This window comes from Microcaecilia unicolor, chromosome 3 (genome assembly GCF_901765095.1).
Source record: "Microcaecilia unicolor chromosome 3, aMicUni1.1, whole genome shotgun sequence".
In the NCBI taxonomy this organism is placed as follows: Eukaryota; Metazoa; Chordata; class Amphibia; order Gymnophiona; family Siphonopidae; genus Microcaecilia; species Microcaecilia unicolor.
Window position 1 is genome coordinate 100,365,450 of NC_044033.1, and position 20,591 is coordinate 100,386,040.

At 40.8% G+C, this 20,591-nt stretch overlaps 1 protein-coding gene across 3 annotated transcripts in view; it reads left to right on the plus strand.

Moving 5' to 3' along the window:
* The window catches only part of EFEMP1 (EGF containing fibulin extracellular matrix protein 1), a 127,797-nt gene that overhangs the window by 99,282 nt on the left and 7,924 nt on the right, over positions 1-20,591 (plus strand). For 2 of the 3 annotated variants that reach the window (XM_030196207.1, XM_030196208.1), the window contains exons 6-7: positions 9,693-9,812; positions 14,069-14,185. In XM_030196207.1, coding sequence (XP_030052067.1) covers positions 9,693-9,812; positions 14,069-14,185 — 237 coding nt within the window. The remainder of the gene's footprint in view (positions 1-9,692; positions 9,813-14,068; positions 14,186-20,591) is intronic. The other variant, XM_030196209.1, reaches the window with a different exon arrangement.

The following is a 20,591-nucleotide window of genomic DNA, read 5'->3' on the forward strand; positions in this document are numbered from 1 at the left end:
TAAAACAAATCCTAAAGAACTCATACAAATATTAAACAAAATAGGTGTTTTTGTATTCCTCCCAGACTCCATCCATGTGTGCATCCACCTTCAAACTGCATGCCATCACATTGAGGTGCCATTTTATAGAATAGTGTATAGCCGGAATATTGGTATTTAGGCATGCATGTGGACACACATGCATTCATATGGTGGTATTCTGGTCATTGTTTTTCTATGTTGAGCTAGTAGCATCTAGCAGCTATCGTTTCTACCATATCACAAAGGTCTTTCTCAAGACCAGAACGCTAATCACAAGAGACTCTATCCTGGACGCTTGGTCCATGAATCTTTTGAGACATATATTCAGACTCCTGATGAAGGCACTACTAGTGCCGAAACAGGGTACCTTGTAGAGTCTTCCATCAATAAACTTAACCTGAAATATTGGACATCTTTGGTCTGTTTTACAAAGTGCCTGGTTCTGTTCCCACTCCTTTTCTGCACCTGGTATTCTGGTCATTTACATGCATTCTTGGTGCTTAAATGTTAGCACCCTCTTTATAGAATTACCACCGTTGTATCTCTCTTTTCAGAAAGAGTTGTTTTTCAACAGTACATGTGGCAGTAGTATTTTGAGTGAGCATGATCCACTTCTAACTACAGAATTCATGCACAACTCACAAATATAAAAAAGAAACAGAACATTAAATAGTGTGGAAACTGTCAGCTTCAACAAGCTTGCCTAAGGTAGAACTGGGAGGGACCCTTTCGCAAGCACCTTAAACAAATTAAAACTACACTTATAATTTCTTTATTTGCCTTATGCTTAAATATACTGAATATCTTATGTAATTGCCATTATAGATGAGAAACTGTTATCCAAATTGAAGATTATACTAGTAACTCACCCTAGCTCATTTTACAATCCAGTGAAAACATGTTTTATTAAATCAACATGTCAAACTTGTACTATGTATGCATTCCAACCACTCATCCAAAAGTACACCTACACAAAAATGTAAGGAAGATTAGAAGGCAATTGCTTTTTGACCGTGGGCTAAAAAGCTGCAGCTTTCCACCTTGAGACACCTTGAATGGTTTTTGTCTAAGGAATAGCAGAACTAGTACTGCAGATTTTGTTTAACTCTGAATCAAGAGCCAGTCAGCCCCCCTCCCCCCCAAAAAAGAATTGGTTTAACAGACACTTTTCCTCTGTTTTCTGTGTATGGGGGGAAAAAGAAAGCTTAGTGAATCAGGACCTTAGTGCATTTGAGTTTAATCTACAAACTGAGGGGCCCTTTTTTTTAATGTATATAAAAAATTTGCAGGTGTGGTAACTGCAAAGCTTCTATGGTAAAAATGTTGGGGGCATACCCTGCATCTTTTTGTACAGTTACTGTAGAGAAAAATATTTACCCTTTGATTCTATATATGGCACTCAAAAATGTGCTCCGATCCAAGACATGTGCACTACTAAATTGGCTAATGAGCCAATTAGAGCCAATAATTGGGTGCTAATTGGCACCAATATTGGCACACATATCTTGCTACGCGCTATTCTATAACAATGTGGGCCTAAATCCCATAGTGTGTCACTATCCAGCTTATTTTCGAAGGAGAAGGGCGGCCATCTTCTGACACAAATCAAGAGATGGCCGGCCTTCTCCTAAGGCCGGCCAAATCGGTATAATTGAAAGCCGATTTTGGCTGGCTTCAACTGCTTTCCGTCGCAGGGCCAGCCAAAGTTCAAGGGGGCGTGTCGGCAGTGTACTGAAGGCGGGATGGGGGCGTGGTTAAGAAATGGCTGTCCTCGGCCAATAATGGAAAAAAGAAGGGCGGCCCTGACGAGCAATTGGCCGACTTTACTTGGTCCCTTTTTGTTCACGACCAAGCCTTGAAAAGGTGCCCAAACTGACCAGATGACCACCGGAGGGAATCGGGGATCACCTCCTCTTACTCCCCCAGTGGTCACCAACCCCCTCCCACCCAAAAAAAAATAAAAAACATTTTTTTTGTCAGCCTCTATGCCAGCCTCAAATGTCATACCCAGCTCCATCACAGCAGTATGCAGGTCCCTGGAGCAGTTTTTAGTGGGTACTGCAGTGCACTTCAGGCAGGCGGACCCAGGCCCATCCCCTTCTACCTGTTACACTTGTGGTGGTAAATGGGAGCTCTCGAAACCCACCCGAAACCCACTGTACCCACATCTAGGTGCCCCCCATTACACTTTAAGGGCTATGGTAGTGGTGTACAGTTGTGGGGAGTGGGTTTTGGGGGGGGGTTGGGGGGCTCAGCACCCAAGGTAAGGGAGCTATGCACCTGGGAGCAATTTGTGAAGTCCACTGCAGTGCCCCCTAGGGAGCCCGGTTGGTGTCCTGGCATGTGAGGGGGACCAGTGCACTACAAATGCTGGCTCCTCCCATGACCAAATGGCTTGGATTTGGCCGGTTTTGAGATGGCTGCCATTAGTTTCCATTATCGGCGAAAACCAATGTCAGCCATCTCTAAGGGCAGCCCAAATGTTGAGATTTGGCCGGCCCCGACCGTATTATCGAAACGAAAGATGGCCGCCCATCTTGTTTTGATAATACGGTCAGGTACGCCGCTTTACGTGGCCATCATTAGAGATGGCTGCCCTTATAGATGGGCGCCCCCATTCGATTATGCCCCTCCACGGGATTTAGGGGGCATGGCCATGGGAGAGCATGGATAGGTCAGGGGCATTCCTAAAATGTGTGCGCAGTGTTATAGAATACTGGGAGTGTTTACCCAAATTGGGCGCAAGAAATTACACCTGGTTTCAGTAGGCTTGGATGCTGAAATCAGGACTCAATGCTATTCTATAATGGTCGCTCATCTTTGAGTGCTCATTATAGAATAGCATTAAGCGCTGCTTTTTGAGCACCATTTACTGAATCTATCCCTTACTGCGCACTGACAGCATTGCAGATACTGCAGATGCCCTCACCACCTTTATTTTAGCACAAAAATTTGCTACATTACCAATTCTCCCTGTGCTGTGAAATTTGAACTGAGCAATTTGAATTTGCTTCTTCCTTGCACATTCTAGAGCTTTAAAATTGCTGCAGTTTTGCTGACTGAACTCACAGCTGTTTCCTGTCACTCCTTCCATAGCGGGAGCAGTTGCTGATATCAGCAGGAGGTGGCCATAGTAACCAGCCCACCTCTGAAGCGTCGTTGACTGAACTCACACCTGTTTTCCGTCACTCCTTCTTCCTTAGTGGGAGCAGTTGCTGATGTGAGCAGTAGGTGGCCATAGTAACCAGCCCAGCTTTGAGGCATCGCCCACCTTAGTGTATCCCTTTGTATGGCACTTTGTTGGCATTTGGAGGCCTCTTGTCATTGTTATTTCTCTATATTCTCACCCTTTAGGTCTGTTATCATTATTCTAGCTGAAAAATAAAATCACAACTGCTTTTTTATTTTGTTTTAATTATGCTTAACACACATTTGCTTTCACACAGATGTTGAGTGCTTGTTTAAAAGTATTCCTTAAAGAATGCTATATTGTTTAATTTCTTTTCTCATTCTATCTAGACACTTACTTTGTTCTACTAATGGGTTTGATTCCTATTTTGATATCCTAGAGATATATTCTACAAGATATTATTATCCTTATTGGTTACCAACTTATCACCAAAGGAATCCCTCTGGTTTTGCTCCTTGCTATTTGAATCACAATGATCCAAATATTGTGCCTTCTACTAAACATTATTCTAAAAAAGGCTCCAAAACCTTTTGTTATAAACGTCACTTGATTAAAGTCCCACTGTCGAGCAACTTTACTTGTTGTTCTTATTTTGCTGTCTGTAGGTTACGTCAGTGCTCGATTGGTTGTTTAACAAAGCTGTAATTATTAATGATTGGATAATTTATGCTCAATTTGATTTTGTTATAATCTCTGAAACTTGGCTACATGCAAAATATGGTCCAATAATTCTCGGTGTATGCCCACCCAATTATTCTGTTCTTCATTTCCCTAGATCTAATAAAGGGGAGGTGGTTTAGCTATCATCTATAAATCTTTATTTGAGGTAAAAATGATCTCTGAATTTCTAATCTAGAAACTGCTACTTGTTCTGCATCTTGGGGTTGTTTATTTAAACCTGCCTTCAAATGTTATATTGTCCTCCTAATTGTTGAAACTTAGTTGAGGCTGATCTTACCAAATTCATCTCTAATGCATGTATTAATAATGATAGTATAATTATGGTTGGAGATGTTAATTTACATCTTGAAAACATTACCACCAATACACCAAGAATTTCATAAGAATTCCTTAATGTTTGGCAATTCTCCCTTTTCAACAGAATGTCCTCTCATGTTAAAAGTCATCGATTTGATATATTAGCAATGACATTTATAGACCCAACTATTTTTTTCATCTCAGATTTTCATTGGACCCCAATACCTTGGTCAGATCACAGTAGCCTCTTTAAATTGCACTGGAAGGAAATTAATTTTCATTCCAAATCCCGAAATTTGTTACATTCCTTTAAAACTAGAGGTAAAATTGTCCTTTTAAAGTTCTGGTTCAATGAGTCATTCAGTGCATTACTTACCTCAAACCCTTCCCTGAATTTCATTCAGCAATGGAATGATACCTGTAAAGCTTGATGTTGATACTTGATGTTATTGCACCTGTAACTGTCAAATCTCATCCGAAAAGGTTACCTCTTTGATTCAATGATGATCTTTTACAAATGAAATATAAATGCAGGAGAGAATTTGGGCTAAGGACAAATCCACTGCTAATTTCTCCTATCAAGGCACCAGAATGTGGAATTCTATTCCTAAATCAATCAAGTTTAGAGATGATTACCTAACTTTTAGTCTTCTAAAAACACATTTTTTCAGTCTGGCCTTGCTGACTACAAAGAATTTGAATTTTACCCACACCCTTTTCTTAATCTTGTTTCCCATCTAGTCCTGCCTAATTATGTTCTCACCTATCCACCCTTAATTATTTGTTTGTCCTTGAGATAGTCTAAATCCCTGGTTACTTACTGCACATGTATTAATTTGCTTCTTGAAGATACTGTAATTTATGTTATATTCTGTTTATTATTATGCTTTATTCACTTTATTGTTTGTAAGCCACATTGAACTTGAGTCTATTTTGAGCTAATATGGGGTATAAGTGTCATGAATAAATAAATAAATAAAACTATAAGCCCTCGTATTGAAGTGGCATTGAGGGCTGGATTCAGTAAATGGTACTCAAAATTTGGCGTTGAACAGTATTCTATAAAGCGCATTCTGGGATGGATGCCCTTTATAGAATAGTCATAGCACTGGGATCCACGCTCAACTTTGGGCACAAGGATTTACACCAACTGAAACCAGGTAAAAATCTCGGCATGCAAGATGGGTATGGATCCACACTATTCTATAACATTGCATACATCTTAAGGGAACACCCTGACCCACCTGTGTCCCTCCCATTGTTACACCCCCTTTGCAGATTCACGTGGAAACACTTAGACCAGTGGTTCCCAAACCTAGTCCTGGAGGCACCCCAGCCAGTCAGGTTATCAGGATATCCACAATGAATATTCATGAGAGAGATTTGTATGTAGTAGAGGCAGTGCATCTGTTAGAACAGTGTTTCCCAAGTCAGTTTTTCAGGATATCCACAATGAATATGCATGAACTCAATTTGTATACAGTGCCTCCGTTAGAACACTTTTCTGCATTGAAAATTTGGTATGGAAGTAGCACCTAACATTCAGCGCCATATATAAAATTCCCCTATAAGCTATCTGCACTATGTGCTATGGCGACAGTTACTGCACGCTAACTGCAAGGTGCAGTTCACTCTTATTTTACACCCCATTCTAATTTAATCTGGTATTTGTTAACCGCTAAATCCCAGGCAGGTTCAAAGCAGTGTGCAGAAATAAAGTTAATACATCAAATATCAGCAACCTATTACATTAAGCACACTAATTATTTAAACCATCATTTAACAAAATAACTCATTAAGCACAGCAATTAACTTCAATCTAATCAAAGTGAGCAATTAGATATTCATTATACAAAAATGTTTTCAGATTTTTACAAACTAAAATATGATTTCTCAGTTCTTAAATCCTGTGGCAAAGAATTCAAATAGAAATAAGATTGATCATAGTTTCTTTTAGGTAATAAGTGTTGTACTAATCTCTTTAAAAGTGGCTTCGCCAAACCTTGACTACTGCATAAGCACTTCAAAATAGTAATCATATATCCTCCCTCCCCAAATCTCCTATCCCTCTTTCATACTGCCTCCTTTCAATCACTTTCTGAATTTTATGTTATCAAGACCAAGGCTGCTGAGAGACAAAGCTGGGCCCGGGCAAACACACCCCCCTCCCGGGTCCTTGGTGTTGTCTTCTCTCCTGCTAGCTCCACTCTGCTACACAGGTCATTCTTCCTGCTACATCCAAACAGGAAGTACAATTAACCTGATAACTCTGCTCTGCTGGCACAGAAGAGCCATGCTAAGGCCAGGCCCTGGGGAACTCCCCCCCCCCCCCCCCCCCCCCCTTGGCGGCTCTGATCAAGACCAGCTCTGTACACATAGAGATTGGAATTGAGAAGCCCTGGTCAGGATGTGCTTTATTGTGATATTTTAGAAAAGGATCTGCCAACATACAGCCTTTTCTAAAATACCTGTAGTCAGGAGTGCTTATGTATTTGCCGGTGTGTGCCTTAGGGGCAGCCAGTTTACAAAGATGCATGTTGATAAAATGAACAGCTTACACCCAGCAGCTTCTACATGGAGGTGGCATCCCTGAGATGTGGAAGCGGCTATTTCACAAATTCTTTGTGTAGGTGGTGCCACTTTTATGTGCAGTTGCCTATTTGATAAACCTCCATGTGTAAGTGCTGCCCATTAAGTAGTGAGGCTGCAATTTTAACTTGCTTTCATTTTGGAGGTGAATATTTTAACTACATGAGATTAGGAATCCTTCCTGTAAAATCCTTGCTGAAGTGAGCACGTTTTTAAAATCCGTACATGCCTTTGAGAAGGTATAAATCCCAGTGTGACAATTTTCCCCCATTCTTGTATATTTCCTTTGTAGAATGGGGAATACACATGCAGACTTTAGTCCATCCCAAGCCACACCCAAACCACACCCTTTTGAAATCTCTCTGTGGTGTGGGTATCTACATGTAAATTGCAGCTTTCTAAGATCTGTATTTACAGAGGTATGTGATATACACACATATATAGTATATACCGCTATTTATACATGGATATGTTTCTAAAACAAGGTTTCTGAACCCAGTCTTCGGACACACCTAGCCAGTCAGGTTTTCAGGATAAACACAATGAATATGCATGAGACAGTGAACTATCTCATGCATATTTAATGTGGATAACCTGAAAACCTGACTGGCTAGGTGTGTCCTGAGGATCGGGTTGAGAATCCCTGTTCTAAAATAATGGCCAACGCCGTAATCATATGCACATATCAGTAAACCTAAGGAAAAAAGCAAAATAAAAATGCTATGGGGTAGATATTGGACATGGTTTAAAAGGGCAAGAGAAGCTGGCCATCCACCAATACCCAGCGGCAATTAATCGGGTAATATTGCTGAATATTGGCTATGAACACCACAGGCACTATCTGAGCAGTGCAGGGGCAGTCCAGGGGTAGTGTCAGTCCCAGAAAACAAGTAGGCAGCCAGTCTGCAAAATCCAGATCGGCAGAAAGGTGAGCAGACTGAAGAACAGACCAAGTAGTCCAAATTAAACCAAATGACCATTTATTAGCAGCAACACTGGAGGGGTTAGCACATGGTGATTTGAATTACTTTGGACTACCAGGGGTAGAGTCGGGACAGTTCTGGAAGTTATGCAGTCACTGACAGTATTCAGTATCAGTGTCTGCATGCATGCCTAATCAGGCAAATAGGACCCATAAATAACAGTCTTAACCTTGCCTTCTTAGGGTATGCATGTAAGACACTGAACACCAGCTGTACCTGCATAATGTCTGGGTATCACAAACATGGCCCAACATTGAATATCTGGGTTTATTTTAGCTGACAATACTCAGTATTTATAAAAACGGTCACTGGTGCCAGCTGAATATTTGGGGGGGAGGATAATATTTTGCTTCCTTCCTTACAAAGGGGAGGGTAGCAGGACCTCAGAGCCTCTCAGAGTTTAGATTTTTAGCTCTCCTATCTTTTCTTTGTACTTGGTATACCTTGGGCAAATATGCTAGCTCACACACACATTAGGGGGAACTCTATAAATGGCCCTCAAAAATCGGCACTGGAAAAAATTCAGCGCTAAGCAGTATTCTATAAAGGGTACTCCGAGATCAGCGTTTTTCATAGAATAGCACTTAGAGCCAAGTCTCATGCCTAAAGTTGAGCGCCGGTATTTATGCCTGGCCATGCTCCCTTATGAGTTGTGCGCTATGGGATTTAGGCGCTCGGGGTTACAGAAAAGCAAATAGAATGTTAAGTATTATTAGGAAAGGAATGGGAAACATAAATGAGGATGTTATAATGCCTATGTATCGCACCATGGTGCGACCGCACCTCGAATATTGTGTTCACTTCTGGTCGCCATCTCAAAAAAGATATAGTGGAATTAGAAAAGGTACAGAGAAGGGCGACAAAAATGATAAAGGGGATGGGACGACTTCCCTATGAGGAAAGGCTAAAGTGGCTAGGGCTCTTCAGCTTGGAGAAAAGGTGGCTGAGGGGAGATAGAGGTCTATAAAATAATGAGTGGAGTGGAACGGGTAGATGTGAAGCATCTGTTTACGCTTTCCAAAAATACTAGGACTAGGGGGCATGCAATAAAGCTACAATGTAGTAAATTTAAAACAAATCGGAGAACATTTTTCTAAACTCAACGAGTAATTAAACTCTGGAATTCGTTGCCAGAGAATGTGGTAAAGGCGGTTAGCTTAGCGGAGTTTATAAAAGGTTTGGAGGGCTTCCTAAAGAAAAAGACCATAGACCATTATTAAATGGACTTGGGGAAAATCCACTATTTCTGGGATAAGCAGTATAGAATGTTTTGTACTTTTTTGGGATCTTGCCAGGTATTTCTGACCTGGATTGGCCACTGTTGGAAACAGGATGCTGGGCTTGATGGACCTTGGGTCTTTCCCAGTATGGCAATACTTATGTACTTATGAGTATACAGGATGATCACTGCCATGGAATTTATATTCTACAGTTGTTAAATACATCTGAAAATGTCTTGTTTATTTACATTTGAATGACATAGACATTAGATAGTAAAATTAAACTGACCAAATAACTCTCAAGTTACCCAGTTCCAGGATCAAGACTTTAGGCCACTCCTGGATTTCTGATAATCCTATCCCTGTACATTATTGGACCTGCAACACGAATCCAATAAGTGGAATCAGGGGCTACAAATGCCACACTACTTTGGGATTTAAGTTCAAAACCAGGATTGGCTAAAATGTTTCCCTTCTGGAACTAGATAACTTGGCAGCTCTGTGGCTGTCAGATAGAAGTTAGTAAAATGAACGTCAGTTCAAATAAGGACCGCACTCATTTGAGAAGAAAAAAAGCATTTTAAAATTTTTATTTTGTTAACCATGGGCCCACTAGTGTTTTATGAAGTTATTCAAATTCTGTGGGATTAAACTGTTATCTTAGCTATAAACAGCACCATTAATAATTATTTTATTCTTGTGGTAACTTAGACATAGATGAATGCACCCTATCTCGATATTGCCACCATAGATGTGTGAACACACTTGGATCTTATCACTGCCAGTGCAACACTGGGTTTCAGCTAGCCGCCGACAACTACACATGTTTAGGTAAGTACTTTTCTTTGTAAATGCTGCCACACATCATTTAGAAGGGAAATATAAGCAACAACTTGAAACAGACCTCTTTCTGTCTCATTCTTTGTTTTAAACATACATTGGGCAATATTCAGTCGGTGGCAGTTACTATTTTTAAGTCCACCGCCGGCTGAATTCTCGGATATTCAGTGCCAGGCTATGTCCAGGTATCAGCATTGAATATCAAGTTATTGCTTGGCTGCTAAAGCTTATGTGGTTAACTGCAGTATTCAGCCCTTGACCACATAAGCTGAACCACTTCAAGATACGACTGCTATTTAAGCAGCCCGATTAAGTGGTTATATTATGCGGTCGAGGGCTGAAACCTGCATAAGTGCTAACTCCGCCCTTGGAATGCCCGTTGGTTAGCCAGTTTCGGTGCAGCCACTAACCACGGCAACGCTAACTGGTTAAAGGCTGGTGAATATCGGCTGTTGGCCACAGACAAGTGATTTAAGTCGCCAGGATCCTGGAGGAGTGGCCTAGTGATTAGTGCAGTGGACTCTGATTCTGGGGAACTGAGTTTAATTCCCACTGCAGCTCCATGTGACTCTGGGCAAGTCACTTAACCCTCCATTGCCCCTGGTACAAAATAAGTACCTGAATATATGTAAACCACTTTGAATGTAGTTGCAAAAACCTCAGAAAGGCAGTATATCAAGTCCCATCCCCCTTTCCCTTAATCATTCTGAATATTGCCCAGACAGATTTTTATCAATAGAGATCATCTGTTCCTTCTGACAACTCATGTCAGGTTATGAGCTGAAGGGTTTCATTCAGATATTTATTCCTCTTTGTGTAACTCTTCCCCACCCCCCACCCCCAATCCTGCTTCACCACTGCCAATGAGAGGAGACAGTGAGCTGGGAGCAATTTTTGCACCCCTCCCATATTTGCACCCTGTGTGGCCACAATGCTAAAACACCCTTTTGTACAGCACTGACTAAAACTACAAATAACAGAATGACATAGATGTATGTGTCCCACAACATGTGAAACAAAAGAGCCTGATGTACTAAGCATTTCCCCCATAAACATAGAATGGGAGAAGAGATTTAGTGAACCGGGAAGTATTAAAGGCCGCGTGATTAGATGATACAGGTAAATTCAGATTCATACCTGTATCTTTGACATTTTTACTGCTACTTTGTTTTAATATCAGGCACAGAAAGGCCTTGCATATGAAACTATTCCCTGGCAATGCTTTCTCTGTATTGTAGGCCTCACACAGGTCTTAACTGGTCTCCTAGATTCAAGTTTCAATCATAGTGGATCACCCATGTTAAAGTAATAAATGGTCTACTGTAGATAAATCCTAATCATTCTTTGTTGAGAGGTCTTATCAGTACTGTATGTGTATCTCCTATTAATAATTTATGGGGTTGGCATTTCAGGTCATGAAACAAGATGCAGGAATTTGCACTTTAATAGCTATACTCACAGTTTTAGGGAAGTTTATCACACATTGAAATAACTTGCATCTGGAGAAGAATGTTCCAGCCGTTCTTCAAGGAATGCAGAGCAAATGGAACAAAGAGTGGAATTTGTGCAGTAACTCTAGCTTCCATAATGGAGTGTTCATCTAAGCTACAGCACTATAGGAAGAAAGTACAAGTGTTATGTCTATGCTGTACTGCGTATTGCTCATTGTTATACTTTAATAAAAAGATTTAAATATGAAATCATAACTGTTCAAAGCTTGTGCGGATGAGGTCAGAGCTCATGACAGAGCTCACTGGGACAGGGCACAGATGAGGACAAACTTTGTCCCCATATCATTCTCTAGTCTGCAGTGTATTTAGAATGCTTCAGCTTGCTTGTCACTAAATGCAAATTTTCAACAGATCATGCCTGTCCTAAAATTTATACATCTGGTCCCAATACCGTACCATGCCAAATTCAAAATTCTGATGTGAGCCTGTAAGCAGGTAGAAGAGAGTTTTTATAACGATACCTGGGGTTTGCTAGGATTTGAGGATTACCTATTACTTTTATGATATATTTTAAAGATTAATAGTTTTACATTCTGCATTCTCCTTTTGATTTTGATTATAAAGGTAAATTATAACCATTTAAATTATCCATTATGATCTCTACCTCAAGCTCAATTACCTGTCCCATCACCAAAGAAGCTGTACCTCACAAGTACTAAACGAAAAGCCATATTGGGCTCAGCAGCAACCCTGTGGAATTCCATGCCACTTAACACCAGTCTTAGTGAAAGGAAGCATCCTGACTTTCAGAAAAGTACTAAAAACCTGGCCTTTTGAGGCAGCCTACAGACCAGAAGCAGAAATATGGTCTGTCTCTGGAGACGCACACCCCTATCATCAAAGAGAATTGGTGGTTCAAATCAGAAACTGCCACAGTAGATCTGACTGTTATACACCTTGCCTCAGACCCATTGTCCCTATTCAGATGATGCTTAAAATCAATCTCATACCTTTTACTCATTGTCACCTAAAAGATTACTTGACAAAATTACCTCACACTTTCCCTGTTGCCACCTAAAATAAGAAACTACCAGATGCTCTCAGCAGCCTAGAAATATAGCTTGCACTTTACAACTTATTACAACGAAGAAATGGAAATATTCATTCTCCACACAACCCTGCAGCACTCATACAACATACACACCACCAGTACACAGTGTAGTCCATAAATAATGTACTCGGGTCCTCTTGTTCTTGGATCCGTCACATCTCAAAGCTGCTCTGCTTAACCTTGATCTCTATAGAGCATGGCACTATTCTTACTACTCCACTATTGCAGATTAGGTGAAAAACATACAGTTGCTATAATAAACTTAAACTTCAGCTTCCAGTCAAGAAAGTTCCAAGAAAGTGTGCTATAAACATGGAATATTCACCAAACAATAACACCTCAGTCCACGAGAGGTGCTTCTCTCTACTAGACATATGCTGAGCAGACACCATATTTGGCTATTAAAGTCTCACAAGTCATCATGTTCCTCTGCAACAACTCCTCTGGATTATCTGAGTTTTGCAGCAGTAAGTATCTCTGACACTTCCGGATAGCAAAGTAACTTTGCTACTATTGACCTTGGGTGCCTCGAATTGCAGAACAACAGCCTGAAAGGAACTTTAGACCTTTGTTCATTCTATCACAAGTGGTTTATCAAATGTAATATTAAAACAGTTATGGAAGCATTTTCTCAAAGTTGTTCATCATCGATTGGCCTTCCGCGCCTTCGGAGACTTCTAATATTTCAATATTGCTTCTACGAGTGTGATTTCCCTAGTCTTCCACCTTGTGTCTCAAGCTGTTTAACTCTCCCAGCCTCACCTCCATTCTGTCTGCCATTGTTTCTAGAGCTGCCACTCACTGCCTCACTCACTCTGTTTTCTTGTGATGTCCCATCAGTTTGGCCACCAGATTCTCCACTTTTTATTTAATTTGCTTAGTTGTGTTATGGTGCTCCACAATTAGCTACTTCAAACTGCAAAGCTCTGCTAATATTGACTCTGGCATTGATGCTTTGTCCTTGGAAGATGCCATCTGCCCTGTGATGAGTAGGTTATGCATTGGCCTTTTAGCTCAGATAACACAGTGAATAGAGCCTCCAATTTTGCATTTTTGTTGCCTGCCATCATCTCTATTGCCAGCTCCCAAATAAAATCCACACCAATAATTATGTTTATCTTGGACTTGTGTAAAGTTCTGCTCTTTTGCAACCATTCTCTTCCAGGTTCAAGAGTGCCCATCCTCCCCTAGTTGTGAGCTAGTTATCATTTTTGCAAAAAGTCACTCACAAAGATATTTTTGTGTGCTAGCTTTCACTGGCTTTGGAACTAATGAACTGCTTTGTATAATATTGCATCACAGCATCTCATTAATACTGAACTATGGTATAATTTTGTGTGTATTGGATTATGTGTGAAATGTTATTACTTGCAAGAGGTGAACTTTACAAATTTTTCACAGTCTACTGAAAAAAAGTACAAAACCCTGAAATATCAGAATTTTGGGGCTTTTTGCATGGTTTTTCTTGCATAGGCCCTGTTTGAGAAACCATTTTACACTTTAGTACATAAGGTTCTCTTTTTTCTCATGTAACAAAATAGCAGTATCGTGTGAAATGCATAGGAAATATGGTGTCGTGTAAAGACTAATTTTAATTCACTCCTTAGTAAAAGAATCCTATGTGTAATATGTGAAAATAGATATTTAGTATTGATGCAAAGTAACACTGTAATTTTTCATTTCAGATATAGATGAGTGTGCAACCAGTCCTTGTGCACACCAGTGCTACAATGTGATTGGTTCATTTCTCTGTCAGTGCAATCAGGGATATGAGCTAAGCAGAGACAGAGTCAACTGTGAAGGTAAAATGATTTTTGGCAATGACCCAAAGGGATGGGCCTATAAACTTACAACTGAATTCTCAATCATTGAGGAATCCTGATTCTTCTGAGAGTGTGTTTTGTGGTGAATTTAATCTCGTGGTCTTTATTTATGAAGATCCTTCTCCTTAAATTCAGAGTGGGACAAAATCTTTCATAAATCAAAGCCCACATTTCATTGGTCTCTGCCTAACAAAAGCTCATTGTTACGGAATAGCAGTAATTAGGACTTAATGTGTAGATCTGCCCTATGCCCTAGTCTATAACATAGCACACAACTCAAAAGGGGGTGTAGCCATGAGAGGGGAATGGGTGGGTCGAAGGCATTTCCAGAAATTAAGCACCAAGTTTTAGAATACCCGCATTTGTGTGTCTAACTGCCATCACTTGGGTGCAAGCATTTACACCAGCTTTTGGCAGGCAGAAGAGCTTGCACCCAAAGAGCCCCTTTTACCGCTTGCTAAAATGGAATTACCGCCGGGCTACCGCAGCAGGCCAGCAGTACTTCCCACCCCCAGTGCACCATCATATCCAGCACTACAAAAATAAATATACTTTTGTAGCGCTGGTGTGTACCCGGCGGTAATTGGACAATGCCACACACTGCCTGGTTAGCACAGGAGCCCTTAAGCACCACCTCAATGGGTGGCGGTAAGCGCTCCTCCCAAAATGGCCACACAGCAAGTGATTTACTTGCCACGTGGCCATTTCCTGCAGAAAAGCAAGACCTACCCTTTTACCCACTGCGGTAATAGGGGGCTGCGGCGCATGTCAAAAACACGTGCCAACGCCAGCCCAGGCCCCCTTTTGCCGCAGCTTGGTAAAAGCGGCTCACGCTAAACTATGCAGAGTGCGCAGATCTTAATGGAGCTAACTTTGGGCACCATTTACTAAATCTGGCCCTGAGCATTTAGCACGAGGTATATGCCACACCTGCTCTTTGCTTTCCACTCCCATTGTCTGCACATGCCCTGCCTAGTTACCACCTCTGAACACAAAATATTGTTAGCGCATGAATTTGCATGCACTAACTGATAAACTAATGATTTAACAGTTGTCATGCTTGTGTGGTAGCAGTTACCACGGACTAATTTGTGTGTTAAGGTGGAGATTCTATATCTGGCACCTAGATTTGCGCGCCAAAATCCTTCTGCAGTCTAAAACTATGCACGTAACTTAATTGGCTCAACAAGCCAATCAGCATTTTTAACAACACTTAACAAGTACTTTTAATAATAATAATAAGCACTAATTGACAATAATTGCAAGTTACGCGCACAACTCAGTAAGCACATTCTATAACGAACTGTGCCTAAATGGTGACGCGCGCAGTTCAAAATAAATGCACGCGGTTCAAAGGGGATGTGTTTATGGCCATTTTGTGGACATTCCAAAATTTACACACGTAGTTATAGAATACGGCGCAGTCCACCTAAATCTATGTGCTGGGATTTATGCCAGGCTTTTGCCAGGCGCGATGATATAGACTAAGCATATTCTATATACTGTGCATAAATCTTATAGAATACGCTTAGGCGAAACTGAGTTCTGCGTGGATTTTTTAGGCACCATATGTAGAATCTGGCCCTAACTGCCTAATGCACTTTTAGTAGAGCCCATATATGCAGTTTGTCACCACAGATAATGCATTTCTTACATTCCCATCTTACTACTACTACTACTTATCATTTCTAAAGCGCTACTAGACGTACGCAGCGCTGTACACTTGAACATGAAGAGATAGTCCCTGCTCGACAGAGCTTACAATCTAATTAGGACAGACAAACAGGACAAACAAGAGATAAGGGAATATTAAAGTGAGGATAATAAAATAAGGATTCTGAACAAGTGAATAAGGGTTAGCAGTTAAAAGCAGCATCAAAAAGGTGGGCTTTTAGCTTAGATTTGAAGACGACCAGAGATGGAACTTGACGTACCGGCTCAGGAATTCTATTCCAGGCATATGGTGCAGCAAGATAAAAGGAACGGAGTCTGGAGTTAGCAGTGTAGGAGAAGGGTGCAGATAAGAGAGATTTACCCAGTGAACGGAGTTCCCGAGGAGGAATGTATAGAGAGATGAGAGTGGAGAGTTACTGAGGAGCTGCAGAGTGAATGCACTTATAGGTCAATAAGAGGTGTTTGAACTGTATGTGGAAACGAATAGAAAGCCAGTGAAGTGACTTGAGGAGAGGGCTAATATGAGCATAATGACACTGGTGGAATATTAGTCGTGCATCAGAATTTTGAACAGATTGAAGAGGAGAGAGAGATGGCTAAGTGGGAGACCTGTGAGAAGCAAGTTGCAATAGTCTAAGCGAGAGGTGATAAGAGTGTGGATGAGGGTTTTGGTAATGTGCTCAGAAGGGAAAGGGCGAATTTTGGTGATATTATAGAGATAAAAGATCTTGACTTTTTATCACCCAATTTGGGACACGTAAATGACGAACATGGAGAGAGGTTCCATAAAGACATTTCTACAATGGGGAACAGATATCAAAGCTGCTGGAATCCCAACATGATGGGGGACTACTGCTGGTTTTTGCAACGGGAAAATATGGCCGGTCACAAATGCAAAAGCAGATGCCTGAAGCACTTTTAACAGTACTGGGCCTTGCTGAAGTAAGACTTTTAAACTGGAATACGAGACTTTTTTGAAATTTTGTCATTCCATTACATTTTCATATACTGTTTACTACGAAAACTTTGATGTAGATCAGGTAATTGTTGAGTAAAACTCGTTATGTAAAAAATTATTCAATGCTTTCCAAGTGCTTAATTCATTTGGGCAAACTTATGCATAACAAAATTTCCTGACGTGCTACAAGAATTCTGACTTTGGATTTGGAATACACACACTGAATTTAGTATAGGACAAATGGTTTTTGCCAAGTAGCACACAAAAAAAATTTTTTTGTTGTGCTGTGAAAAGTTGCAGCAAGTTTCCATTCATATGGATGATGCCTTGGCATTTAAAAATGCACAATAAAATACAAGAAGCATTTCACATGGCATATTGGTATTAATAAAGAGGTTGAGGTTCAGCCAGCGGCACTTAGCATTTTGCTGACCACTACTGGTATTATTCCCAGATATTCAGTGCCAGGCCCTGTCCAGATTTCAGTATTGAATGTCCAGTTTTGTGAACCTGGCTAATGCATAGCCGGTTGAGTCCGATATCCAACACTTAACTAGCTTTGGGTTACTGTGACTAACCTGGCTGGTTAAGTGCTAGATATCAATTCGCCACCCACAGTATGCCTCCAAAATAGCCGGTTTGCAGTTTGGTGCTAACTGGTTATTTTCAGCGGCACTAACCAGTTAAGTGCCACTGAAAATTAGCAGTTAGCCCCAAACAGGCGATGTAACCAGCTAGGAGCCATTTCTGGCTGGTTAAATCGCTTTGAATATCGACCCAAAAGTTATTTTTTAAGAATGTTTAAAGTAAGCTCACATGTGGGACTGTCTCCTTAAAAAAAGATTAACCTTACTGAACCAGTGCCAGTGATTTTGACCTATCTGTGCTGCTTGTGATAAGCACTGGTGAAAGACTCCGCTGTTTAGCCTTGTTTTTCCATTGCTTTACCACTCATAACTGGCAGTAACATTCCACAGGTATGATTGATAGCTTTCAAGAAATGCTTAATTTCTGCATTGATTCTGTTGAGCCCTGTGGGCAAGGCAAACAGATATTCAAGTCCAGATGTATTTCTTTCATGCAGTTGAACTGGCAGTGTATCCTTTTGTCTCTTTTGGGGCTGTGTGGTTTTCCACTCATTTGTTCAGTTGTCAGTTTACTTAAAACCAGACTAATAACATGAATGAGCCATTATTCCCATACATTTTTTCCAATTAAAGACAGAGAGGTTGATATTCAAAAGCAATTATGTGGCCAATGCCAGGGCCAACTGCATAAGTGCTTTTTTTTTTAAAGCCAGGCCACTTAAACAGATCATTTTGGACATATGAAATTATTATACAGCCAAACATAGCTATCCAAAAAGAGGATGAAATTTGGGGTGTTCTGGGGGCAGCAACACTGAGCTGTATAACTCCCATGTCGAAGTGGTGATATTTGTTGCTGAACATTTAAGCTACACATAAATAATCCCAGCACATGTACTGATTTCACAAATGCATGCTATAGAACATAAGTTTAACTTTCATTCCATAGTGGATTTTCTTTAGGACCATCAGAGTGGGTTATTTCACATGAGCTGTGTTATTTGAACGCTCAGGGCTCACCATAATTCGTGATAAGTCCACTTGTTTTAAACATTTTACTTGCACTTAAACACTGGGGTAGATATTCAGTTGGCAGCGCTCAGCATTTTGCTGACCAGATAATTTTAATGTTAAGCACATTAGCATTTCCATACTAGGACAGACCGAAGGTCCATCAAGTCCAGTATCCTGTCTCCAACAGTGGCCAATCCAGGACAGAAGTTTACGGCAAGATCCTAAAACAGATTTTATGCTGCTTATCCTAGAAATAAGCAATGGATTTTCCCAAGTCCAACTTACTATAACGGCTTATGGACTTTTCTTTTAGGAAATTATCCAAACCTTTTTTAAACCCTGCTAAGCTAACTGCTTTTACTGCTTTTACTGCATTCTCTGGCAACGAATTCCAGAGTTTAATTTAATATTGAGTGAAGAAATATTTTCTCTGATTCATTTTAAATTTACTACTTAGTAGCTTCTTTGCATGCTCCCTAGTCCTAGTATTTTAGGAAAGAGTAAACAAGAGATTCACATTTACCTATTCCATGCCACTCAGTATTTTATAAACCTCTATCATATCTCCCCTTAGCCATCTCTTCTCCATGCTGAAGAGCCCTAGCCGCTTTAGCCTTTCCTTATAGGGAAGTCGTCCCATCCCCTTTATCATTTTCGTTGATATAGGCCCTGCTGTACCTTCTTTTAATGCTGTGTGGCAGAAAGCTCAAGTTCTAAAACTATGAGGAAAAGGGTATGGAGACTAGTTAATAAAGTTTGCTCTTTTATTTTTTATTCTGTCTTTATCAATAACCTACAATTCCTGTTTTAAACCCCAATCTTTAAGTTACCAAAGCACACAGCAAAATAATGTTCACTTACCAGAGAAATGTCCTCTTCTCTCAGAACATCTCAGGAACACAACTTAAGTATCCAGGGTCCAACTGCCACATTTTCCATGTTTCACCAGCTACATCACAGAAGTTGGTCTGCTTAATGTTCTGGAAGCAATCAGCATTATTCCAGAGGCCTGAAAGCACTGGATCTCAAAGCCTTATGCTCCCAGGCCTGAGATTAAAGGGGCTGTGGTGCCGTTTTCCTCCCCCCCCCCCCCCCCCCCGATGAACCCCATCAGCACCGTCACTTGCCTGATCACACGCCATCCTCTTGATCAACACCTTCGTCCCCAATTACACTCCCCCCACCCCCAATTGACATGCCCCCACCCCCCGAGAGGATTCCCCTCCAACCTCGGGGCCTATTAACCCTGTATTTGAAGGTCCAGTACTCCTAGGGCAGGATAGATCCACAGTCTTCAAAATGGCATCCCTAGTGATAGCCTCACTCTAATACTACTAGGGGTCATGTTTCCTTATACATCATCCTATTGACTGCTTGCTATGGCAAGGACAAGAAAGTGATGGAGAATGGACAATGTTTGCAGTTAGCACTAACTGTAATGGTTGCAGATAGTGTGCACTGATTATTTGGCAGCTTCTAGGGGTCATTGCTGCCATTTTAAATCAAGGCTGCTGAAAGGGCAAGAGAGTCTTGTAATCTTGATGGGAGGGGGGAGTTTGCAGTAGACTTCCAAGGGGGGGCAGAGGGTCTGAGGTGTTGGAGGATGTTTAATTGATGCCGAGGAGCCTGCTGATGCATTCCGGGGATGGGGGAGAGGGGGTTCTTCAATTGATATAGAGGGTGCTATGGCAGAGCCCCTTATTATACTCCCCTTAGCACAGATGCAATTATACTATCAGTGATACACTTTTAACATGCAGTAACAGTCTGTATGGTGACTTGGGTAGATGCTGGCCATGCCCCCAATGGTTACTGCACAGTTATTACAGTTAACCTTTTTTTAGTTTTTGCATAGCTTTACTGGATTTTAATATCCTCCTCATTATTCATATTAGTGAGATAGTATTATAATATGATTACTTGACCTGCTTGCAATGAATTATATTCTTTTGTTGAGGCAAAATTTCTAAAAGATAAGAAATTACATGAACTTGTTGGACACGTGTAAACTCATAAAGATGTTGAATTATAAATTCAGAAATTGTGAGCAATAACACTAATCTCCAAGTAGGGATCATTTGTGTATTGCCCATAATGGACCAGATTCCATATAAGGCCCCTAAAAAATCTGTGCGATAAACATTTCCCCCTA